The 26,209-nt window shown below is 41.2% G+C and overlaps 2 protein-coding genes across 7 annotated transcripts; one reads left to right on the plus strand and one right to left on the minus strand.

Moving 5' to 3' along the window:
- The first annotated feature begins 209 nt into the window (after positions 1-209).
- RBIS (ribosomal biogenesis factor) lies at positions 210-7,415 on the plus strand. Of its 5 annotated transcripts, none has more exons than XM_037050227.1 (4): positions 210-341; positions 4,929-5,045; positions 6,871-6,984; positions 7,271-7,415. In XM_037050227.1, exons 2-4 carry the CDS (start codon positions 4,932-4,934, stop codon positions 7,340-7,342), a joined length of 300 nt encoding a protein of 99 aa, XP_036906122.1. In that variant the 5' UTR covers positions 210-341; positions 4,929-4,931; the 3' UTR covers positions 7,343-7,415. The 5 variants fall into 5 exon arrangements, with proteins under 5 accessions (XP_036906122.1, XP_036906121.1, XP_036906124.1 ...); XM_037050226.1 differs by having other exon boundaries at positions 211-348; positions 7,271-7,400; XM_037050225.1 differs by lacking the exon at positions 210-341 and adding an exon at positions 416-622 and having other exon boundaries at positions 7,271-7,400.
- On the minus strand, positions 7,389-25,200 carry E2F5 (E2F transcription factor 5). Of its 2 annotated transcripts, none has more exons than XM_037050224.1 (8): positions 24,948-25,200; positions 18,433-18,542; positions 17,394-17,555; positions 15,916-15,959; positions 14,579-14,643; positions 13,268-13,535; positions 11,224-11,268; positions 7,389-8,143 (listed from the first exon to the last, which is right to left on the minus strand). In XM_037050224.1, the coding sequence occupies exons 1-8, from the start codon at positions 25,158-25,160 to the stop codon at positions 8,034-8,036; spliced, it is 1,017 nt and encodes a 338-aa protein (XP_036906119.1). In that variant the 5' UTR covers positions 25,161-25,200; the 3' UTR covers positions 7,389-8,033. The 2 variants fall into 2 exon arrangements, with proteins under 2 accessions (XP_036906119.1, XP_036906117.1); XM_037050222.1 differs by having other exon boundaries at positions 11,224-11,271.
- Positions 25,201-26,209: the final 1,009 nt, after the last annotated feature.

Raw genomic sequence — 26,209 nt, forward strand, 5'->3', positions numbered from 1 at the left:
CTATAGCTACAGTGCAAGGAAATGAGGGTGGGCGGGACTACGTCAGGAAGAGGGAACCTTCTGAAGGGCGGAAACACGTCCATTTTATAGTGGGCAGAGTTTCACTTCCTGATTGGGACTTCGCTCTGCGAGTCCGGTGCCGCTTTGTGGGCAGGGCTCTAATTGGTTGGCGGGGCTTGTCTCTGTCTTCCCACGATTCACGAGTAGGATTTCGCGTTGTGGGCGGGGCACTGCTCGGCCTAGGAGAGGAAGCTTAATTGGCTGCCTATCCGTGAACCCCCTGCATCTAGTGCTTTACCGAGAGCTGGGGCAGCCGCGTGAGAGTATCCGAAGTTCCCCTGGTGACAGGTTGGTGGGTAGTTTCGGGGCCGGGGCGGGGGTGGCGGTCCTCGCACCGCTTCCTGGGGTCCGGATCCTCCGCGCTCTTTCAGGCTGTCCTCTTCCGAGGCGGGCCGGTCCGTGGGCCTCAGCCCTGGACCCGGGCCCAATTTTTGGTCCTATCTGTTGTTACCATGGTTTCCATGTGGTTGTCAGGGATATTTCCTGTCTTCCGAGATAGAGTATTACCTCCTCCATGAACCTGCCTTTGACTGCCTTTGCCATTTTGTGTGTGCCATACCTGGTAAATAATAGTAATTGATTAATGAGTACTAGGTGAGTGGTAGGATTTTGGTTAATATTGGAAGGATTGTAGATTATTTAATTTGGGGGGATTTATTATGTGTATGTTCAGTTTCTTCTATATTTATGTATTTTTTATCGTGTTCGTTTTTTTAAGTACTGTTGGGGTTAAAAGCATTGCTGTTACATACTTGTCTGAGGTCAGACATGGAGGATATAAACTTAGTCAAGAGATACAATGTGAGCAAAGGGAAGAAAATGAGAATGTTCAAGTATCTTCAAAGAACAATATGCAGAGCAGGTGGGTGCATATGGAGAGGTAGCAGATGTATGGTGGATCCGAGGTTCCAGCTGTAAAGACAGAGCATATTGCTTCTTGTGCCCTGGAGGAGCCATCACAGGTTTTTAACACTGGAAGATTCATTTCATAGGTTATGCCAGACAGACTTTAATGCATGTGGCTCATGCCAGGGGTGGGCAATCTTTCTGTAAAGGGCCAGATAGTAAATACTTTAGGCTATGTGGGCCACAGTTTTAGCAGGAAAGCATCCATAGGCAATACATAATCGATTGATCATAGCTATATTCTAATAAAACTTTTACAAAGACAGGTACCTGACCTGATTTGGACTATAGGTATAGTTTGCCCAGCCAACAGTCTAACCAAATGTGCCTAGGGACTATAGCAGTAACCCAGTAAATATTATGTCATATTTTTGTATTGCATTTTTATTTATATAGGGTTGGCCAAAGGCAGGTTTAGTTTTCTGTAGGGAAATAATACAATAATTAATAAATGATACAAGAATAAACTGTCTCACATACTTACAATTGTAAACCTACTATGTCCCTCCCTGTACAGGAGAGGCCACTAGATCTACCTTTGAATCTTGACATTACCTGATTATTCCCATGTGATAATGGGCACATTAACTTTCCTTTGCATCAGTTTTTCTTTCTTGTTAATTTGTAAAATGGGGATAAACAGTACCCCCATCAAAGTGTTATGAGGAGTAAATTAGTCAAAGCACATAAAATGTAAGCATGATACACCTATTAAAAGCTCAGTAAATCTTATTAATATTTTAAAAGGTATTTTATTGATTATGCTATTATAGTTGTCCCATTTTTTCCTCTCTTTTATTCCCCTCCACCCACCATCATTCCCCACCTCATGTCCATGTGTTGTGCATACAAGTTCTTTGATTTCTCCATTTCCTACACTATTTTTAACCTCCTCTTGTCTACTTTGTATCTAGTTTATGCTTCTTATTCCTTGTATTGTTGCCCCATTCTCCCCTGCCCCCTCCCCACTAATAACCCACCATGTGCTCTCCATTTTTGTGATTCTGTTCCTGTTCTACTTGTTTGCCTAAACTAATTTGCTTTAGTTTTTGCTTTTTTACATTCAGTTGTTGATAGTTGTGAGTTTGTTGTCACTTCACTTTTCTTATTTGTGATCACCTTTTTTTTTCATAGATAAGTCCCTTTAACATTTCATAGAATAAGGGCTTGGTGATGATGAACTCCTTTAACTTAACCTTGTCTGGGAAGCACTTTACCCTTCCATTCTAAATTATAGTTTTGCTGGATAGAGTAATCTTGGATGTAGGTCCTTGCCTTTCATGACTTCAAATATTTCTTTCCAGCCCCTTCTTGCCTGTTTCTTTTGAGAAATCAGCTGATAATCTTATGGGAGGCAGTAGGTAACTGCCTCCTTTTCTCTTGCTGCTTTTAAGATTCTCTCCTTATCCCTTATCTTTCATCTTGGATAATTTAATTATGATGTGCCTTGGTGTGTGCTTCCTTGGGTCCAGCCCCTTTGGGGCTGTCTGAGCTTCCAGGACTTCCCCAAACTCTACTTCCTTTGCCAGATTAAGGCAATTCTCCTTCATGATTTTTTTCAAATAAGTTTTCCATTTCTTGCTCTTGCTCTTTTCCTTCTGGCACCCCTGTGATTTGGATGTTGGAATGTTTAAAGGTGTCCCAGAAGTTCCTAAGCCTCTCCTCATTTTAAAAAAAAAAAGGTTTTATTTATTTATTTATAGACAGAGGGAAAGAGGGAAGAGAAGGAAAGAAACATCAATGTGTGGTTGTCTCTCTCACTCTCCCTACTAGAGACCTAGGTCTGACCAACCCAGGCATGTGCCCTGACTGGGAATCATACTCAGCAGGCACCCTTTGGTTCTCAGGCTGACACTCAGTCTATTGAGCCATACCAGCCAGGGCCTTCTCATTTTTTTGAATTCTTGTTTCTTCATTCTGTTCTGGTTGAATGTTATTTCTTCCGTCTGCTCCAAATTGTTTGAGTCCCAGTTTCCTTCCTGTCACTGTTGGTTCCCTGTTTTTCTTTATTTCACTTTGCATAGCCTTCACTTCTCCCTCTATTTTGTAACCTTACTCAGTCTTTTCTGTGAGCATCCTGGTTACTAGTGTTTTGAACTCTGCATCTGGTAGGTTGGCTATCTCTTCCTTGCTTAGGTCTGTTTTTGGGTCTTTGATCTGTTCTTTCATTTGGGCCATTTCTTTTTTGAATTGGGGTGCCTTAGGTATATGCCAGGGCAGGGCAACCCACGTCACTGCGTTGTGGTGCTGTATGTGGGGGAGGGGTCCGAAAGGGAACAATGCCCCTTGCCTGGTTCTGGATCAGCTTTCAGTCACTTGTCCCGCTTTCCATAAGCAAATCAGGTCCTTCTGGTGCTGATCCCAGGTGGTTTGGTTTGTGTATGTTCTAGGACCCTGTGGGTCTCCTCAATGAACTCTCCTGTGAGGCTGGGAGTTTCTTCTGCTGCCACAATTCCCTAAGGTTCTTACAGCCAGAGGTTTTGAGGCTTTCCTTTTCTCCACTAGAACCCTAGGTTATGGGATCTGTCTCACTCCCCAGTTGTTCCTCCTGGTTTATCTGCATGCGAAAATGGGACCACTGGGTGGACCAGCTGCTGCCTCGCCCATCCAGTCCTCCAGCCACTGCCCTGCTGTATATCCTGTCTGCCCATCTCTGCTCCTCCTACCAGTGGGGATAAATGTTTGTTCTTTAATTCCTTTGTTGTCGGACTTCCACATAGTTCGATTTTCTGGCAGTTGTAGTTTTTTGTTTTTATATTTGTTGTCCTTTTGCTTGTGGGAGGAGGCAAAGTGTATCTACCTATGCCTTCATTGGGCTGGAAGTCGTTAACTATTAGTATTTTAAAAATTATTCATGTTCATTGTTAAAAATAGATTGGAGAGATGTGTCTAAGGTTGAATTTACAGGCTTAGTGCACATTTGGCTATAGAACAAAGAATATCTGAAGTTTCAATCTCTGAAGTTTCACAGAGAAATGACCTGAAAATCCTGAAAGTAATTTAAGGGAGGGGAGGTAGGAAGTGCAAGATTAATTACTGATTTTCAGGAGGGGCACACAGGAGAGGAAGTGGGGTAAGTAGACAAAAATGGAAAGAAGGAAGGAGTCAGCCCTAGGGTATGATGGGCACCAGGGTGGTATAGTAGCATGTGATCTAGCAGGATGGATGGTGATGGTTCACTTGGGGAGATGTGCTATAGGGAGCTGACAAAACAATTGTGTTGATGTTAATAACTCAACCAGCAGAAATGAATGTGACGTCTTCTATGGGCCATGTGCTGGAGACACAGAAAAGAATTAGATATGTACTCTGCACTCCAACAGCAGAAAAGACATGGAAATAATTTAATACATACAGCAAATTTTTTAAAGAAACAGCAGTAGCTCTCACTGGTGTGGCTCAGTGGATTGAACTCTGGTCTGCAAACTGAAGGGTCATCAGTTTGATTCCCAGTCGGGGCTCATGCCTGGATTGCAGACCAGGTCTCCAGTGCGGGGCACACACTAATGTTCTCTCTCCATCTTTGCCCCTCCCTTCCCATCTAAAAATAAATAAATAAAATCTATTTATGAAAAAATAGTCAGCAGTAAGATGAAATTTTTTAAATTTTAATTTTAATGATTGCTCAAGTAGTTTTCTGCCTTTTACTCCCATCCCTTTTTTTTTGTCCATGTGTCCTTTATACTTGTTCCTGCAAACCCTTCCTCTTTTCCCCTGAAATTCCCTCCCCTCTCTCCTCTGGTCACTGTCAGCCTGTTCTCAATTTCAGTGTCTTTGATTATATTTTGCTTGTTTGTTTGTTTTGTTGGTTAGGTTCCTATTAAAGGTGAGATCATATGGTATTTGTCTTCAACCGTAGTGTACTGTTGGTGGAATTTCTTAGATTTTAATTGATCCCTTTACTCTAAAAACTGATTTAGTCACAAATGTGGCAGCTTAATTGAGCTCCTTTTCTTTTCTAGACAATGACCAAGAACAAACGAAAAGGGCAGAAGTCCAGGAATGTATTTCACATAGCAAGCCAAAAAACCTTTAAGGTTAAGAGTAAAGCAAAACCAGTTACCACTAAGCTTAAGAAGGTGAGTATTAAGCACCCTGACTTTAATGTTCACAAGCAAAGCATAATGGTTAAGGCACTGAGAAACTGAATGCTTTTATTTAAAACAGATTGTTAGCCTTTCCTACGAGGGCAGGAGGAGTTATTTGTTTTAAAAAATGGAGAAAAATAACATCCCTTTCTTGAATCCAAATGTACAAAAGGGAAAAAATTAATTTTGAATGTGTGAGGCTCCAAATAACAGTTTGAGTGCTTTAGAATACAGGGAAAAAAGATACCTGGTATTAAAATCAGTTCTTATCTCTGAACTCACATATTCGAGAACCTGTCAAATGAAGATATTGTTTCTTAAAATGCAAAATCTGAAAAGGAGCTTATCTTCTTTATTTTTACCGAAAATATTTGGGAAATGGGAAATTTCTTCACTAAGATATATCACTCAAGAAAATGTTTTGAAGTTTAAGTAGTATGTGGTGGCAGCCTGTTGGGTCTTGGTAATTATCCTAATAGCCCATTGAAATGTAATATTTTATTTTTCAGTTTTTATATACTAGTTGAGTTCAGCTTTCTGATTGAGCAGTTTTATGACTGGAAATCCTATAAGGAAGTAAAGCTGGGTAATATGATGGGGGTTTGGAGTGACAGTTATCTTTAGAGTTGACACTGGACCCAAGACCTGAGGGATAAGGAGCTACTGACACAGAGCAGGGAGGCCCTGAGAGCAGAATTTTCCAGGCAGCAAAGATCCTGAATATTATTTCATTAGGTAAAAGTGCTGGAAGCTTCATATATGCTGGTAGGAAATGGTGGAGAGGGAAGTACACAGTTAGGCAGCCTGGTGGTGTTCTCTTAGAAAAGAGCCTAACTTAGGGGAGGGCATAAGGTTGCCAGGCACCATGTAAATGGTAAATTTAAGTTTGTGGCCATGGATTTAAAGAGAAGCCAGTCACCTAATTATGATTTTCTATGGCTTCAGTTGTAGGTTTAGGAAAGTCTGAGAGTTCACTAGGATGCCAAGCAAGTATGACTAAGGGAGAGAAGTTAAGGAGAGTTAAGTGATTGGAGAAATAATGGTCATGGAATTTGTGCTGGCTAAAGGGAAAAGTGAGGGTAGGGAAGTGAAAAATAATGGAATTGGAGGTTTAGTGAGATTTAAGAATTGTGAATAAACTAGGTGAACGAGGATAGGAGATGATGAGGCCATAGGGTTAGTTCTGTTGCAGCTACTAAGCAGTGACATCAGGCCTAAGAGATCAGTGAGCCAAGGTTCAACAACTTTCATGAAGGAGCAAGTAATTCTGGAGTTGGCAGGTGACAGTGGGGAAGGGAAGGAGAGGATAATAGGTCCAGGGATATAAGGTACACAGGACATGAGTTTTGAAGGAGAAATGGCTTGGGAGCAGCAGGAAGAATAGGACCACTACTCCAGTGTTCACATTTAATAGAGGGGGGCCGCCAACGTGGTTGGCTTGATTGCCAGGGACTTCCATCAGGCCAAGGAGGGGCTAAGGGGTACTAATGTTAGCAGGACACTAAGCAGGGGATCCAGGCTCCTTGTTTCACAGGTAAGAGATGACAACTCTATCTAGAAGGAATGTGGTCCATGCTTTGGTCTGCTTATTTCAGTGAAGTCAAGGTATGGAGTATTCCACATAATTCTTTAAAAAAGTAGAACCTTTTGTCTAAAATTCCCCAATAAGACTAAAAGTTTTGGTGTGAATCCTCCCTGCAAATTGGTGTGGTTAAGTTTTTTAGATTTTAGGCTTAAAAAGGTTAAATTAAGATTGAATATATTTTAACTTTAATGGTCAGGAGATCATGGATTAATTTTTTTCTTTTTTAAAAAGATAAACATGAATGATGAAAAAGTTAACAGAATGAATAAAGCTTTTGTTGACATACAAAAGGAACTTGCTCACTTCTCAAAAGGCCTTTCCCTCGAACCTCTGCAGAAACAGCTGGTGGGTATAAATCATTTCCTTTTACTAAACTGAATACTAATAAATTAAATCCCAAATTTCCTGAGCTGTAAGTTGCATGTAATTTTTAGTACTTGGCTCTCTGGTATACATGGCTATACAGTACGTAAAGCATATTCATAAACCATTGAGTGTGAACATGAGAACTTAACTGTTCTATTTCCAAAGGTATGACTACAAGAAATTAAATTGGATAATAGATCATGTCATTTTGTCCACCTTTCTTATCGAAACTTTTAACTACTGTGTAATGCTTTCCTTCCTCCAGATTCCTCAGCAGTGTCACGAAAACGAACCAGTTAATGTTGAAGAAGCTACAAGATTAATGGCTCAGTTGTAGTGCACTGGTGATGCGTCAAATTCCCCCAAAACACCAATAAATTAAATGTTTTATACATGTTTATTTTTAAAAATCTTGTTAATGTACAGGCATTGGCACATTTTAAAAACAAACTACATAAACATATCTTTCCTATAATCTAGGAAAGCAGAATGCCAGAAGTCAACCAAACACGATAAACTTAAAGTGCTAAAATAGAAGGCACTTCACAAACTGTTCATGGAAACAGTGACTATATTTAAGTCTACACCCTTCAATTTATACGTGGCAGTGAATGTCTGTCTGGATTGGAGCACATAGAAATATGGAAAATTTTGTGGCAATACAAGCATAACACAAATAAGTGATGAGTCCTTGGCCAACAGTTTAATTTTTTTGATGACCTTAAGCCTATTTTAACTTTCCTCAACAGAGGAACAAACAGGAGTCAGAATTGTAAGAAAAGTTGAAGTCCTAGAATGTAATTACTAGAGGGTGGGGTGTGTGTGGGTTTTAAATCACTTTCACCTGAAGCGATAGAGCCCTTTGTGTTCATGGTTGAAGTTGTATGAAGAGGGAAAGTATTAGTGAAGGAGACTTAAGAATCAGCAAACTAAGCAGGTGATATGTTCATTATAAATACTTAGATTATTAGGAAGGCTACAATATTACACAGTTAGAGGTAGATAACAGTCCCAGGTTTCCGTGGAATCTAATAATTTAGTATCTGGACATCGAACAGGTCACACACTCCTTCATTATCATCTAAATTAAAGTTGTAGTCATCTGCTGGGGTTGGAGAGAGCCGGAGTAGAGGAAACACTGCAAACAGCACAAGTTCAGGGTTAATGATGGCTTCTCCAACCACAAAACACAAAATTGTCCATTAAATTACGGTTTCTATATTATACAAGAATTTAAAAATACACTGGGAAAAGCAATTATCAAATTAATGACTTGTGTTTAATATAGTTTGAAAGATTGTTTAAAGATAATTATGCATTGATTATAAGCATAAGCTTGAGAAATAGGTTATAATTTTTACTGGCTGACTTGTCACTAAAATAACATGATTAAAAAACATGAGTTCAAGTATGTTCTCTCATCTGCTAAATGAGCTACTTTGAAAACAGAATAAAGTAGACTTAGGTTAACAAGTGTTGGTGTTCTGAAGATGGAGGTGTAGGTGGAAACACTGTACCTCCTCACACAACCAAAGTTAAGGACAACAAAGATTTAGAAACAAAAAAACAAAGCAAAAAGGAAATTGAACTGTACCGAAGTCAAACAACAATGAAACATTCATCCAGACCAGTAAGAAGGGCAGAGTCAGTGGGCGGAGTTGGCCAGCATAGAGGGATCCCAGTAGGAAGAGGCAGTGGTTAGTGATCAGGCGTGGGGAGAAAATGAGCAGACCCAGTGAGGTGCGCAAGGTGATTGGCTGACCATGGACACACATTCGCACTTGGATAAACCAGGCAGGTTTAAAAACAGACGGTGCAACCCAGGGCCCCAGCATCAGGAAATAAAGCCTAAAAGCATTGACTGGAAAAACTTTTGGGGGTTGAGGTACTGGGAGAGGCTCCCAGCCTCACAGGAAAGTTCGCTGGGGAGACCCACAGGGTCCTAGAATGTACACAAGCCCACCCACCCAGGAACCAGCACCAGAAGGGCCCAATTTGCTTGCGGGAAGCAGCAGAGGGGACCAAAATTTGAGAGAGAGCAGAACAAACCCCATTGCTCCCTCTCTGACCCCGCCCCCAGTCACAACCCAGTGACTGGGTAGACCCGCCCTGGTGAACACATAAGCCTCCGTCCCTCATACATAACAGGTGCAAACAGACCAAAACATTATGGCTCAACCAGAAGAACAGCTCAAAGCCCCAGAGCCAATACTTCTAAGCGACAAAGAGATAGCCAACCTATCAGATGTACAGTTCAAAACACTGGTGATCAGGATGCTCACAGAACTGGTTGATTTTAGTGGCAAATTAGATGAAAAAATAAAGGGTACACTAAGTGAAATAAAGCAAAATGCACAGGGAACCAATAGTGATGGAAACAAAACTGGAACTGAAATCAATGGAGTGGACCAGAAGGAAGGAGGAAACAATCAAATGGAAAAGAATGAAAAAAGAAGAATTCAAAAAAATGAGGAGAGGCTTTGGAACCTCCAGGGCATCTTTATATGTTTCGACAACCGAATTATAGGGGTACCAGAAGGGGAAGAACAGCAACAAGGGAAAAACTTATTTGAACAAATAATAAAGGAGAACTTCCCAAAATCTGGCAAAGGCAATATACTTCTAGGAAGTCCAGGAAGCTCAGAGTCCCAAAAAAGGTGGACCCAAGAAGGAACACACCAAGGCACATCATAATTACATTAGCCAAGACTAAAATGAAGGAGAGAATCCTAGAAGCAGCAAGAGATAAGGGGACAGTCACCTACAAAGGAGTTCCCATCAGACTGTCAGCTGATTTCTCAAAAGAGACCTTAGAGGCAAAGGGGCTGGAAAGAAGTATCCCAAGTCATGAAATCCAAAGACCTACATCCAAGATTGCTTTATCCAGCAAAGCTTTCATTTAGAATGGAAGGGCAGATAAAGTGCTTCTCAGATAAAGTCAAGTTCAAACAGTTCATCACTGAAATGTTAAAGGGACTTATGTAAGAAATGTTAAAGGGACTTATCTAAGAAAAAAGAAGATAAAAAATATGAACAGTGAAAGGATAGCAAACTCACAGTTATTAACAACCACACTTAAAACAAAAGCCAACTGTGGACAGCTAAATCAGGAGCAGAGCCACAGAAATGGAGATCACATGGAGGATTAGCAACAGGGGAGTGGGAGGAGGAGAAGGGGGAAGAAGGTACAGAGAATAAGTAGCATCAATGGTAGGTAGAAAATAGACAGGGGGAGGGCAAAAACAGTATGGGAAATGTAGAAGCTAAAGAACTTGTGACACGTGGACATGGATTAAAGGGGGGGAATGTGGGGGGAGAGGGCGTGCAGGGTGGAGGGGAATGAAGGGGGAAATGGGACAACTGTCATGGTATAATCAGTAAAATATATTTAAAAAATAAAATAAATATGACTTTTCTTGAATAAAAAAATAAAATAAGTGTTGGTGCTCTCTTTCTTCGGAAATGCTGAAGGAATCGAAGTGGTTATAGTTCCATTTGCTAATGTAACAACTGCTCTTTCCCAGGTCTCAGCTACAGTTGTTAGGGGCCAGGACTCTAAATCCAAGAACTTACAGGAAGGTGAAACCAAGAGTTATCAATGAAGTAATTACAATATTGTAGCTGCTGATTTTTAAGAAGGATTTTAGATTAGATGATAACATGGCCTGTGTCAGGAACAGTCACGTCATGTCCCATGGTAGTGGGATGACTTACAAAGCTGTTTCCTCCCCCTCACCTAAAGCCATTTTTTCATTGCTTTTAGAGAGAGAGGAAGGGAAAGATAGAGATACATTGATGGGTTGCCTTCTTGTAGGGACCCCGACCAGGGATCAAAACCCATGACCTTTGTCTACAGTACAATGAGCCAGCCGAGTCACACCAGCTAGGGCACAAAGCTGAGTTTTCAGACTGGTTGCCTATGCACTTATATTATTTTAGTGTTCTTGGCCAGATTCTTGAGGAGTGAAAGGGCTAGTGTGCCACCCACTTAGAAGTTTACTCAGTGCAGAGTAAGTGTCGCCTTATGGACTCTTCCCTCGCAACAGAGGCAAAGACAAATGCAAGAGGATGCCTGTAATTTACTCTAAAATGTTATTAAAGGAGAATTTTTTATGACTTGTCATAGTAAATTAAGTAAACAATAAATTATGTGCCATTATAAATTCGAGAAAAGCATTTTTGCTTATAAGGTAGTTAGTAAAATTTTAAATTACTTACCATCAGAAGACATCAACTCATCAATGATATCTCCACTAATAGATCCTGCTGGAAAGAGGAATGTTATAAATGTTTTGTGTCATTTCTGTAATAGTAAAGGTAGTTAGTTGTATTTCAATACAGTATATACTAAACATAATTATATTTAATCAGGAGCAGCTTAACAGCACAAAGTTATGTACTAGAACTTTTTTTAGGGGTTTTCCCCCCAATTTTTTTATTTAATTATTTTTCAAGTACAGTTTTCTGTCTATTACTCCCATCCCATCCCACCCCCATGCACTAGAACTTTATGGAACGATATTTTCATTCACACCTCCTCTGCTTTTAAACTTACAACTCAAGATGTAGACCAAAAGCCTCATCCTCCTCCCAAAACAGACTCCTGGGTTTTACAGGAGTAAAACCTTTTTAGCCAGTTAGTGGTACTGTAATTCTCTATCACCTGACCTTGGGCAGTTGTCACCTTCCATTTCTCCTGCTAGCTTTATCTCCAGATCTCACACATCAGATACTACTTATTTTGCCTAAAAATTATTTCTCACCTATGCTTTATTTCTTTCTACACCCTCTGTCGCCACGCTACTTTGGCCTTGAGGTTCTCAGCTGCACAAGTACCTCTGCCTTCTGCTTCCCAGGCATATTCTCCCTAATCATGTCTGTCTGGCACTCAGCACCCTGTGTAGTCCCCCACAAGCCACTTCCCTGGTCACAGACCCTCACTGGCTATCTACTACCTCCTCACTTGGTCTCACATATCCAACCCCAAATTACTTTCCTTACTATTTCCAAATACAAAATCATATACAGAAATTAACTTCTCAGAATTTTTTGAATGCTAGTGGAAGCCAATGTACTAACTGGGTCTGAGTTAAACCTTACAAAGCTTGCTTGCTTTATTCACTCCCTTTAGATTATACTTAAGAGGACAAGCTTTTTAAGGACCACACCTGCTTTTGTGCATCCCCATGGCCTAAGGTAGAAATTCTTACAGGGAGCATAGGAGGGAGGGTGTGGAAACACTATGCTGAGTGACATTCTATGTGCTGTCTGACCCTTACAGCCTCACCCTGCACTACCGTGAACAGCCAAGGCAGCAGACTCCTGCTACAACCCAGGACATATTCCAAGGTACAAATAAAACTGTACTGTGCAGGTTGGAATAATTTGCAGCACTCTGACTAGATGGGCATTGATTGTCATTCACTGAGCAAGTATGCTCTCCAGATATAGCAATAGAGACTGAAGAAAGGAGGCATATGTCACTGTATACTCTGTAGCCTGACTGTTCTTCAAGGTGGTTAGAGCACATGTCAATAATTTGTCCTCGAGGCACTGAGAGATAACCGTACAAAGTAAAACCTCAGATAAAAGCAGATGTGTTAAATAGTAACAAGGATGCTGACTACTTCTGAAAATGGAATCCTAAATAAAACTTAGTTTTAGACCCATTAAACATCATTCTTTTGCTGAGTATTTACAGTTCTATATACAGTTTCAACCACATTACATTCTATCACATTGTATGTTTCTGAATATATACAATCAGATGGTGTGCAAAAATATGTATCTTAAATCTGTAGTAATCATTAAAAAGCATGATAATACATATAATTACAATCAAACATATAATAAATAATATAGCCCTGGCTGGTGTGGATCAGTAGATTTTGAGTGCTGGCCTGTGACCCAAAAGTTTGCAGGTTCAATTCCCAGTCCAGGCACATGCCTGGGTGTGGGCCAGGTCCCCAGTTGAAGGTATGTGAGAGGCAACCAATCGATGCATCTCTTCCACATCAATGTTTCTCTCCCTCTGTTCTCCTCTTTAAAAATAAATACTATATATATATATATATATATATATATATATATATATATGGACAGGTTTTTAAATCTCCCTCATAAAACTTGTCCCCATGCTGAACACATAGAAACACTAAATTAACACACGTTGATTAAACTAAGCTTCCTACTTCCCTCCTGTATCAAATAACAGAGTCACATGACAAGCTGTGACTTTCTAAAATAAAGGCTCTGGGCCCACCTGAAGCTAAGTCTGTGGCTGGCACATGCTGGGGGCCCTGGTCCTTTTCAGATGTGGGCTGCTCAAGGGGCCTCGGAGTGGCTGGGCTGGGTTTATGCGGAGTCCGGGGAGTAGAGGGCTGAGAGGAGGGCTGTGTGAGGTCATCTGGTGGGGGGACCGGAAAAACCATGGGCTGAGATGAACTGGTCTCTTTATTTATAAGCAGCACGTGGATGGGGCCCGAATGACTCTTTAGGTTGATCTGGTATTTCTTCTGTCCATTCTGACCCTTGAAGTTGTTAGGTATAACCAAATGAAAGAATATTAACATTAAAAATGAGATAAAGTTCCTAGGGACTACGTAAATTTGCACAACAAAAGAGAAGCAGTAAGTCAAGACAAGAGTGGAGCCCAAGAGTAGGGCATGATATTAAGGCTCTAAAGCCACCTGACCTGTCCCTGAAAGCAAGCTTTTTTTAAAAAAACAGCATCAAAAGCTCTCATTTGTAGAATTATGGCAATATTCCATTATTAATGTAATCACTCCTCACATTCTCCCTATGTGTGAACACCACCCTGGTTGTAGGCTGCTGTGGATATTGTCACCTCAACACGCTTTGTTAAATGGCAACCATTTAAAAAGTCAAACTCTCTGTTTTACACTCGGCAAAATAAAAAAAAACACTGCTTTTCCCACAGACATGTAAGTGCACCACCCCTGTACTTTAAAAGGTTATCTACATTCTAAGGCTTCAGAATCCAGTCGTATAAATGCCTAAAAACAAACCTCTAGAGTAGCTGAGGCAGCGAGGTGAATGAGAGTTATTATTTTTCTACTCCTTTCTTTGGTTGGTACAACTTTCAAATCAGTTTTAGGAACTCTGAATCCAAAAGTAAAATCATAAAACATATACTGCACAGAGTCAATATGCATTATTTGGCTCAATAGGCCAAAAAAATGTTTTTAAAAAGGCTGGATTTAAAGCAATCTATTATTGTTGATATTTAAACTGAACTTCTTCAGTCAGGATTGGTACATCAGTTACAGATATAGGGAAACAAAATTTTTGCTGTTTTAGATTATTTATTATATCTTGACTCACCCCTTGATATCCTGTAGCCAAATAAAATCAAATTAAAAATAAAATGTTACAAAATTCATTCAGTCACATCTACAATTTTACTAAAGTAATGAAGACACCCAAATTTAATATCAATACCCTAAACAGACAACCTGATGGTGCTCACACACAATTAGCTCATGTTCAGTGAAAGAAAACACGTTTGTGTCTCTTGAGACAGCAGGTCCATTGTAACAAGTCCCCCATGTACCATTTCTGGAATAGGAACTTCCAGTTGTGTACCAGAAGGTGCCTGAATGGCCAAAAGTGTGTCACCTGTCAAAAAAAAATAAAAAAATAAAGATTTTCACATTTTAGGAAATACCATCGATCCAGGAATAGAACGGCGACAAGGTGAATCCTGGAGTCAGAACACTTGGGTTTAAATCCCAGGCTCAGGCATAGGTTCCTACAGGGCATATGACTTACTGTGTAGGTTGTTCTGAGGATGAGGTCATAGATATATTAAATTTCAGAACAGGGTAAACATGCAGTGTTAGATCTATTATAAGTTCTAAGTTCTGTAATAGTAAAGGTAGTTAGTTGTATTTCAATACAGTATATACTAAACATAATTATATTTAATCAGCAGCAGCTTAACAGCACAAAGTTATGTACTACAACTTTTTTTTTAGGGTTTTCCCCCCCAATTTTTTATTTAATTATTTTTCTATTATAAGTTCTAAGCTCACCTTAGAACTTATGTTAGTAAGTTCACCTCAAGTTAATTTTGCTTTCACTCAGTCTCATGTGAAGTTTGAGACTCTGGAAACTTTTTAATCTCAATTAAATCACATTGTTTACTTGATTTAAACTACTTAAATGACTGGTGACATCAAAGATAAAGTGTGACACACTGAAATCTTGAATTTAATTGAACTTATTTGAGAAGCAAATTCTACAGCTGTCTCTGAGGAAGACTGAGAAGACTTCCCCCATGGTGGCCAAGTGGAGCAATAGCCATACATCTGCCTGGAAAGTCAGGGACAGGCCATGCTCTTGACAGGCACAATTAAATAAAATGTGTATGCACAATTTCATTTATTTGTGTTAGATACAATTACAGGCACACAGCCCCACCCTTTCAGCTATTAATCCACTATGTTGTCATTTCAGGGGAGATCACGAGGTGGGGTGGATGGGGTAAGGAACAGTTTTCCTGGTTATAAACGGATTCCCTAACTGTCCTCATGCTTTCTGTGTTCCATTTGTAACCAGCACACTTGCTGCAGTTTTATAAACAGAGCTGATGAGCATGGTGTTCATGTTCAAGTTCCACCACTGACTGAAACTGTGACTGAGACTATTGTTGCTTCATCCTTCTCTGACTTGGCTGCCCCTCCCACCCAATTTATGGCCACCAATGCAGACAGTGATATGACCTGTGAAAAGCGGTTACTGTCATGGGAACAGAAATATGAGGGGCCTACGAATATGGCACACTGAAGAGTGAGATGAGGTGTCCACTATGACAATAATGACTGGGGAGCACAAAAGGATTCTGATTCACTGCAGTAAATGGGCTGAGCTGAGGAAAAACGTACTTACCATTAAAGCAACTGCAGATATCTTCATGAGTTACATAAGAAAACGTACTGTCATAAGAGTTAAGGAACAAATTTATATCAAGGTCTAGGCATTTCCATTAAGATAATAAATCAGAGGCCAAAATAAACAAAATGACAAATGCTTGTGGGGCTGTCGGTTATGGTCAGACTAAAAAGAACAGAAGTCTCAGTCTGAAAAACCAAAGACAAACAAAGGTCCCCAAAAGGAAAGTTCACCCTGGGCTCTGAGAAAAAGCCACTTTAGATTTCTGTGATATCTGATGATCCTTGGTAGATAGATGGAAAACCTATTCATCAAGGAGACAGGCTTCTGGAGGAAAGGTACTGATGGGGAAAAGGAAGCTACAACCACAAAAATCTCCACATCCAGAACTTTCCTAGGCTGTGATTTTGGGAACTGGGAGTGACCAGAACCTTGGAAAGCAGTGCAGCAAGGTCCAAGATCAGCTAATTCAATTGGGTTCGTGGGGCTCCACAGTACCCATCTTGAAAGCCCACTGTTATAAAACTTAAAGAACTCTTACCTATAGAAAGAAAATAACAAACGAGATCATGGACTTGTGCACCCAGGACAAGACAACATAAAACACAACTGTATACCCTAGTCAGAAGCTCATGAAGGTATGAGATCGATGCAGTTAAATGTTCCATACAGCACAGGTATGCTCATGAATCACGAGCTTCACAGATGCTTAAGAGAATAGCTTTTGTAAGAAACATGGAGTATATCACTCATCTTTCCGAAGATGACAAGATACACAGCCTTGGAACCCTACCATCTTAGTATCAGGATGAAAGTATCCTGGATTGATTTCAAGGCTCATGATATTTCATCTTCCAACCAACATTAATTTTTCAAAACTTTGAGAGTGGCTGACTGTCACTTCAGAGCATGGAACGTAATGATTTAACAATAACCTATGCACTTCACAATGACATCTAAAGTTCACAGTTGCCCTGAGCATACTGGCTTGTGTATCATATCCTATCAACAGGTAAATCAAAAGTAGATGAAATTTGGGCCCTGGCTGGTGTAGCTCAGTGGATTGAGCACAGGCCTATGAACCAAACAACCACGGTTCGATTCCCAGTCAGGGTACATGCCTGGGTTGCAGGCTACTTCCCAGCGGGGGACACACAAGAGGCAACCATACATTGATGTTTCTCTCCCTCTCTCCTTCCCTTCCCCTCTAAAGATAAATAAATAAAATCTTTTTTAAAAAGTAGATGAATTTTTTTTTCTCAATGCAATACAGGGATGATGCTACTATATGACTTACTATATAACACTAAAAGACTATAAAGCCTTTAAATTATTAGAAACATAAAACCAAAATGTTATATTTACTTCCTAAACTTAAATCTCTAAACAAAGTACCCAATCTTCTACCTGGAAAAATTTGAGATAACATATAGTCTCTGGCTGTATGTGCATGTATAACTTATGGAAAAGGATATCTATTGTTAATGGAATCATCCATCACATTTTTGATGCTTTGCTGAAGCCATGACTTCTGCTGATCCAGTTCTCTTTCCTTCAGTTCCAGGTCCTCAATCTCAGCTTTGAGATCTCGCAGTCTCTCCAGGACCTCTTTAGTGTTGCAGCCAGCACCTACACCTCTTAAAAAGAGGTGAGAATCAACATCCCCATATTACACCCAGGTTAACATCACTTACTTTTAATAGTAATAAGATTAATTTAATTAGCAATGTATTCAAGACAAAAACCTTTACACTCTTCTAAACATTAAGGATTAATAAATTTAAATACCATACCTCTGAACGTGTTTGCTTATAGTATTTTTTGTCAAGAACAACAAAATTACAAAAATTCTCAATGTTTTAGAGAGGTTTTTGTCACCAAGTAGGTCAGGCTGGTGACAGATGGACCAAAACCTTGTCATGGCCAAACAGTCACACTGGGATATCTCATAGGTACATTGAGATACAGATAAAATCAATTATAGCCTTTAAATATTAGAGTGAGATTTTGACTAAAGAGAAAAAAAAAAACCTAAGGCCAAAGAAACAAACTGGCAAAACAAAGTATTTGTCACATTCAAAAGTACTGAATAATGACACCAAAATTAAAAGGAAAAAATGTGTTTTGATCAATTATTATTTATAAGGTCCATATTTCTACATATTAAGATATAGTTTCTGCTCACAAGGCAATTATATTACTTAACTGGCCAACAAACACTTAGGCGGAGAGGGGTTAAGAACACAAATCATTGTGCAGGGTGTGCCAAATAAGGGCTATGATTTGAATTTGGACAGTACAAATTAAACAGCAGAGATCAAGGGAATGGCCTAACCCAGGAGCAACAATATATGGGGAGGCGCACAGAAGCCCTGAGAAGCAGGTTCCCTAGAAAAGTGGGACCCAGTGTGTGGCCAGAGAACTTAGGAGAGACAAACAGTGGAATGACGGATTTTACAAAGCACTGGGAAGAAAAAGCAGGGTTTTAGAACAGAGCACTGATTTATAACTTACTTCCATTGGATGCTATTTTTTGACTTTTTTTCAATCAGGTCAATTCCTTCTAAGACATTGGTGATATCATAAATTCTTCTTTTTTGCCTCACAGCCAAAGTATCTGCAGCCTGTTTTAAAGACAAACGGGCAGGGCGGGGTGGGGCGGGGTGGTGGAACAAAGACCAATAACATAAATTACAATTCACACTTTAAAGCCCAAAACATTGGTTACTAAATTCACAGTATGAGAGCCCAATTCCAGATCTGACCCAGGCAGCTGTTGGGAACAAGGGCTGGGTGTGTTCGAAAGCAGCTCTCACACCCTGGGAAGACCACAGAAATTATTCCATTTAAAAGCCAGCAGCCCTGGCTGGCATAGCTCAGTGGACTGAGCGCGGGCCTGCGAACCACACGATCGAGGTTTGATTCCCAGTCAGGACACATGCCTGGGTTGCAGGCCATTTCCCAGCGGGGGACTCATGAGAGGCAACCATACATTGGTATTTCTCTCCTCTCTCTTTCCCTTCCCCTCTAAAGATAAGTAAATAAAATTAAAAAAAATGAAATAAAATAAAAGCCAGCAGTTGTTGAAATGGAAAGAAAATAAAAAGGTTAGGACACAAAGCCCGCAGAAATGAAAGAACAGGGAGAACACTTCGTATCATCTCATGGACTAATCCTGGGGGCTGCAAACTGCTGACCTGTCATGTCCTATCTCATTTCTCTGTTTGTAAAATCTTCTCTAGAGACAGCTTCAATTCTTCTTGGGAACTTTTGAACAATTATATCTCAGCAATTTTTTAAATAATCCAGTCAACGTATTTGGGGGGAAATTCTGAAGGATGGATACTCACATGGTAAAACCTATAAATACACTATCAGCATTTTTAAAACTCACAGTGAAAACTGAACACACGACATCACGCTCTAGTTCAAGACAGTCCCAGCAAATGGTTATTGAGCTTGGTACTCTCACTCATATTTGACAAGTTCAATAAAAACATTCAAGTTATGACTGAATTCCAGAATGCTGACAGTTCTTCTAACTAGTTCTCACTCATATTTGACACTTGTTCCCCAAGATAATGAATGGAAACTTACAGAAGGGGGACCCCACAGCTCTTTTTCAGTGGATGAGGCAAGAGCCTACCTGAAAGTACAGTCACATTCTCAAATTCATGGCAGCCATGAAAAAACACCCTCGTGTCCTTACTGACAACAGTTAGCAAGTTATCTAAATTAGTGAATGACAATGAGTTTCATGTACTGGTTTATCAGCCATCTGAGGACATCACTACTTTCTTGACTGTGTAAAAAAGCAGCTCCTATAAAACCCAGTTCTGCCAGCTGGACCCTCACTCCATGGGAGCACGTGTGACCAACAGCTCACTTCACAGGCATCTGGAACCTGTAAGTGCAACGTCAGTCCTAGCAGTCCTTTTGTTGTGCCACCAAAATGTCCAGGTTATTCCTGCCTAGTCACTCAGGTGTTCAGGGAGGGGATCCATGTCTCAAACAGTGGACAGGAGACTCAGTGGGATGGGGCAGAGACAAGAGAGAACTGGAAGTAAGGCTCTTCCATCCTACTTTATATAAGTAGGACCAAGCCTGGTCTCACTGGCGCCCTCTTCCCTTGTGCTCAGCAATCCCTTTCTGTTTTATCTGCCTTCACAAGAGTTTCTGTTGTGTAGTACGAGGCTGTTTTCCCAAGGAGCAGCAGTCACTGCCAAGTTAACTGTAGAAATTGGAGTTGTGGGTGCATTTCTCCCTTTCCTCTGATGAGGCCCCTTGAGAAGGAGCCCAGGCCTCCCAGGGTGCTGGGTCATCTGCATCCAAGCACTCAGATACAGCAGTGCTCTGGCCACCCCACAGTTCACCGGTTAGAGCACCAGGACATGTTTGCATGAACCAGACCACAAGAACTGTCCTAGGTCATTAGGCAAAGGGCCATCAGATGTCACTTTTTGCTCAATTTTTAAAATTTCTTACTGCTTAACTACCAATGTTAACCCTTGATTTCTAAAACTCAACATTATTTCCTAAATACTCTTCTCTCTAAGCACATGAGCATGGAAATGGCCAACATGCATGCCCCAAAGCACCTCACTTGGATAAGACCTGTAGAAGGCTTGCCCATGAGCAGCCATAACAGCGTTGGGAGCTCAGGTTGGAGCAGGGCATGCCAAGGTGTCCAAGTGTTGACTGGGGACACAAGAAGCAGGCCCTAAAGTCGGAGAAGGTGAGAGGGGGTCCTGGGAGCCCAAGGGAAGAGTAAGAAAAGATAAATGCCTCAAGAACTGCTGTCAGGGAGTCAGAAGCACTGACAACTGATCCCTGGAGAGGACTATGTCCTAGCTTGATAACACCAGGGGCTCTTGGGCAGCAGCTGCAGGGAACTGTGGGTGTAAGTGTTCTTTCAATAAAGATGCAGGTATGATGATAGACAGGTAGGGAGGGGTAGGTAATGGCTGAGAACAGGGTGTGAAATTCCCCTACAGGAGCAGGAGGGAAAAACAGAAGGAATGCTGGGCCCCTGCTGGGCTTCTGCTGTCTGAGCAACAAGCTTCACTGACACCCCAGCATCACTGGTTTTCTCCACCCCTGGAGATGGGCCTGGGTACTGATGAGACATGCACAGGGGAGAGTGGCACATCCTCTTCCCACTCTGCTAGTCATGTGCTTCAGGTTTGCTTACAAAAGTTGTTATTTGAATTACAGGATTTAACTTATACAGCCATGATGGAAGTCTCTAATTGTACCACACTAACTCCACTTCCAGGAAAATATACAAGCAAATGTAACCCTCAGGAGGAATAGCTCTCCCCTCTAAACATTAAACCCTGTTCTAACAGTGTCACCAATTGTGAGCAAAGTGATGTGTACAGGTGGAACAAAATCCAATCCAGGGATGCTGCTAGGACAGGGTAAAACAAAATTAGATGAGATGCCTTACAAGGGCTAAACAGGTCTTTGCCCCATGTGCATTTTAAAAGAGCCCAGCGTGAGCTCTGGGAGGAGGGACATATCCCAAGGTAGCTTTATTTGTTTAGGATTAATTGCAGTTCATTTGCCCAAGGATGTTCTGATGGCATGAGGTCCTGAACATCAAAGAGTAACTAGGGAAATATCCTGTCTCTCAGGTTCTGCAGTGCAAGTAGGCTGTTCTCTGGAACTACAGCTGTCAATACATGTGCTCTCAAGTGTTTGGGCTGCGGAGCATCACAAACAAATGTGACTGCATCCAAATCCACAAACATGCAAGGCACTACATATGACCAATTTCACACACACACACACGCACACACCCCGAAGTGGTGGTCTGGAAAGAAAGGTGGTATGACCTCACGTAACACAGCAAGTCTGCCGATTAAATATGTTTGTGTATAACTTTATATATGTTTATTTTATATATATGTATTTTTAATCCTTGTCAGAGGTTATGTTTATTGATTTTAGAGAGAGAGGGAAGGAGAGGAAGAGAGGGGGAAAGAGAAACAGAGACACACATGAATGTGGGAGAAAAATATGGATAAGTTGCCTCCTGACAGGAGACTGAACCCCACAACCCAGGTATGTGCCCTGACTGGGAATGAAACCCACCTTTCTGGGGTACAGGACGGATGTGCCAATGAACTGAGCCACCTGGCCAGGGCTGCCCATGCAATATTTTAATGAGAATTTAAAAAACCTGAGTGAACACATTTTCAACTGTTATGTTGTGCTATGTTGTCCCATGATGTGCTATGTCCATCTTAGGACTTTAGCTAATTTTAAACACAGAGAAAATTAATATAGAACTTTTACAAGCCAGTAATGGGATAATCATTAAAGATCTTTCACAGATATTACCTAATTCAATGGTCACAATTGTTTTGTAAAGTAGCCATCATTCTGTTTCATAGGAAACAAATTCAGAAAGTTAATGAATACTCAGGTAGAACTTGGCATTAATTATATATTTGTGAAATACATTTGTGGCAAAACATTTTCAAATGTGCATCCATGCTTTTAAAAAGACTTAAACAGGTATACAGTCAAAAGTTCCCCAGCTATGTAACTGCCCTGAAGGAGAAGTTCAGGTACCACTGATCCACAGGTGCTTTTACCTGGAGTGTATGAAATGGTATGAAAAAGGAACATTTTATTTCCACATATTTATTCATTGAAAATAATAAGCAGTAACAAAAAATTGTATACATGTCTAAAGCTTGGGACTGTAGTGACAAGTTGTACAACAAGGTTTAAAAAATTAAACAGTCACATAGGAAAAAGAGGTTAGGTGGAAGCCAGTAAGAAAGAGTTCCTGGAAGAGGCTACTATGCACTCTCAATTCAGACTGTAGGGGACATCAATCAGATAGGAAATTAAAAACCAAGAAACAGCTTCCTTCAGGGACATAAAAGCTCCCCCCAGAAGTAGCACATTAAGTGCTTTAATTCCAACTTAGCACCGAGGCCCACAGGAATCTCTCCTAGAAATGTATTCAGTGCATTCCCTACTACTGGACTCAAGATTTTTGAAATGCACATGCTTTAAATTTGCTCCATTTTTTATTTATTGATTTTTAATAAACTGCATAAGCTTCTACAATGTAAGTTCATTTTTATTGTCTTACTCTTCAGTAGTATTGTATAGGTCACAAGTTAGAAAAGAAACAACATATGCATGGTATTGGATATTTTATGGTATCCAAGATATGTGGATATGAAGGTTGTTATAATTTTCATATTCATGATATTCACAAAAATTATGGTTCTTTAAAAATATCAAGTATATATAACTCAAAAGTGTCAGTAACTTATGAAATACAGCCCCCAAAGTAAAAATGTAAGAAAAAATGTGATTTTATAATTTTACATTAGAGGAAATGTCAAAAATGTGTTAATGATAAAAAACAAAAAAGAAAAAATTTTAAAATATGTTAATGATGTTTTACTATGGTACACAGTAGGAAACATCATTGGAAAGATTTAAATGTAAGATTTTTCGATACCTAAGATTTTACATGCACATATATAAATGAATGAAAAATATGACATATGTTTTCATACAAAGGTGAGTGATTGCTCTCTAGAAGTAAAAATCACTAATAAGACAGTGTTATTGCAGAAACCTCTGAACTGTTAGGAAACTGTGAATAAATACCAAATCCAGTTCCTGATCACTGGCCCTATGACTCCAGAGAGCAATTTCATGAAACACAAGGAAGCCAAAGAACCCAAGGGCACATGGGTCTCAGCTGTGTCATATTCCCAGGCAAGTGGAGGGAGAAACCCTCCAAGTCAGCCCTGAGTTCAGTATCTGGAAAACCCCAAACTTGTGGTATTCCTTTTACTCAAGTAACAGGTCACAGCTGAATTTCTAGATTTTCAACAGGAGTTTGTAAGTTGCGTTACTGTAACATCCTTATGACTGCGAAATTTTTTAAACAGAATGCATTATCGTTCCTGACCATTTTATTATGGTTTATTTCCCACAAAGCCATTTAGGGAGGGAAGGGGCTGTGGGAAATGAGAACAGGAATTTGCACAGGTGGGAACCTCAAGAACAACACTTCATGCAAAACACATGCAGTAGGCCCATTTGTTCAAAGTAGAGACAGAGACAGGTCACAGCCACTACACTGAACACCGAAGACACCTGGGGAAGTGAGGACCTGAAATACCCCACCCAGGGCAATCTCAGAGATGATTCTCAGAGGTGAATCTCAGAATATCCTCAGGTGTCAGAGGATATTCTGGTGGCCACAGACACCCTGTCCAGCAAGGTGGGCGTCCTGGACTCCCATGGGTGCGGGTAAAACGCTTGGTGTTAGCCTATGCTCTCGACAGTGCCTGGGGTGGGAGGCGGGGAAGGCGTCAGAAGTGACTGCAACTGATTGCTTAGTACTTAGTGTCATTTGTGTGTTTACAGCCTGGTTCCTACTTAAACTTGGCGCTGGGTGACTTTTTCCTGCGGCGGTCACCTTGTGTCCCTGCGTGCTGTTGCATCCTGGCAAACTCTGGTTGGGGCGGTCAGGCCAGCTTTCCGTGCAGGTTGTCGTTTGAAGGACATGCCTTGGAGCCCAGGCGTGGGCGCGCCCTCACGACACAAGCGACTTCGAAGGAGTCGCTTAGAGACCCCACCTTAGAGATCTGCGACTGCTGCCGAAATAAGTCACACACCGAACGCTCCCCACAACTGCCGGACCAAGAAAAGTAGACCAGGAAGAGGATTTCGTTATCATTATTTTTGTGGGCAGGAGGTGGGGGGGGGGCGGGTGTCACATTTTTTCCTTCTTTCATCCGGAATGGGTGGTTAAATAGCTTTTGTTTTTGTTTTGAACAAAGCCGGTACGGTAGCCATCAGAACGACCCATGGAAACCACCGAGTCCCAACACCGGTGACCTCGGGAAGCGGGCCCGAAACACAGGACAGCGGCTCTTTTGTGAAGCGCGGGCCTGTGGCCACGCGGCCAGCCAGGATCTTGGCCAGCATCCCCTCCCCCCGCCGGTTCTGCCCCCGCCCCCCGCATCCATCGGCGGCGTGCTCACCGCCTTGAGGTCCAGCACGCCGTCCTGCGCCTCCTGAAGTAGAGACACGAACTTCGCGGTAAGCAGCCCCAGGCTCTTCTCGTGCCGGCTGCTCCCGCCCGCCGGGCCCCCAAGTTGCAATGGCGGAGCGGGAGACGACGGGGACGGCCGGTAACTCTGACTCTGGCCCTGCTGCGCCGCCTGCCCACTACTCCCGGGCTGGGCCGCCGCCATCCCCGAGTGCACCCCGCCGACGCCGAGTTTAAATGGCAGGAAGTGACGCCAGCCGCGGTTGCCGGGAGACGCACCGTTGGCGTGGGTACGGGCAGAGGAAAAAGGCGGGGCCTTGAGGAAGGGGCGGAGCTAGCGTCTCCCGCGGGCTAGCCTGAGCTCCAAAGCTCCTCAGCTCCAGAGCTCCTCAGCTACCCCAGACCCGCAACAAACGGGTAGTTTCCAGTCTCTTGAATCCCCTGTACGTGCGTGTCCATCTTTATGCCAGTAAGAGTCTCGGTTACTGGTTTTTCTAGTAAGTTTTGAAATTAGGAATGTGCGTTTCCCACCTTTGTTTTCCTTTTTCTACATGGTTTTAGCTACTTTAGCTCCCTTTAATTTTTTGAATTTTAGGATCATTTTAGAAACTTCTTCAAACAACCTGGGGGTTTGATAAGGATTGCGCTGAATCCGTAGATAAATTTGGGTTACTAATCCCCAATGTAGATAAAATTGGGGAACTAATTGATGGGTTGGAAGACATCTCAAGTCTTCCAACCCATGAATAGCTTTCTAACAATGTTTTGTACTTAAGATTCGTCCTTCCTTTGTTAAATTTAACCTAATAACTTCCTTTTTGATGATTTTGCCAATGGATTTTTTTTGTTTTTAAACCACTTCATTTAAGTAAAATTGACATGTAAAACATGCACATATTTATTAAACTTAATGAGTCATGAAATTATCACCGTGAAAACAATGAACATAGTTATCAACCTCCAGTTTTCTCCAGTCCCATTATTATGTCCTTGTTTTCATTGCTGATTGTAGTGACTTGAGTCTTGCTGGCTCCTCAAGCTCAGGGGAAAGGCTGTCAGCCTGCCCAGCCTGGTGACTGAGGGAATTGAGTGGATGGGAAACCTAGCTTCTTGGCTACAACCACCCACCAAGGAATTTCCATTAGGGTGAGCAGAAGGTGATGGGAGGTGGATGTGGTTCAGTGCTTCAGGCTTTTGCTGTTGATATTTAGTAAATCTTACTCAATGAATGTCTTTACTTGCTATATGCTGTTA

Source organism: Sturnira hondurensis, unplaced genomic scaffold, assembly GCF_014824575.4.
Source record: "Sturnira hondurensis isolate 20B ecotype Veracruz unplaced genomic scaffold, ASM1482457v3 Scaffold0006571, whole genome shotgun sequence".
NCBI lineage: Eukaryota > Metazoa > Chordata > Mammalia > Chiroptera > Phyllostomidae > Sturnira > Sturnira hondurensis.

Bases quoted from the DNA above. Each gene is read 5' to 3' on its own strand.
- RBIS (XM_037050225.1), top strand. From the start codon at position 575: ATGAACCTGCCTTTGACTGCCTTTGCCATTTTGTGTGTGCCATACCTG. The intron at 623-4,928 runs GTAAATAATAGT...TTTCTTTTCTAG, and splicing joins TTTTGTGTGTGCCATACCTG to ACAATGACCAAGAACAAACG. The intron at 5,046-6,870 runs GTGAGTATTAAG...TTTTTTAAAAAG, and splicing joins TTACCACTAAGCTTAAGAAG to ATAAACATGAATGATGAAAA.
- E2F5 (XM_037050222.1), bottom strand. From the start codon at position 25,160: ATGGCGGCGGCCCAGCCCGGGAGTAGTGGGCAGGCGGCGCAGCAGGGC. The intron at 15,960-17,393 runs ATATCCTTTTCC...TTATGACAGTAC, and splicing joins GATGATTCCATTAACAATAG to GTTTTCTTATGTAACTCATG. The intron at 13,536-14,578 runs GTACATGGGGGA...AACAACTTCAAG, and splicing joins AAGTTCCTATTCCAGAAATG to GGTCAGAATGGACAGAAGAA.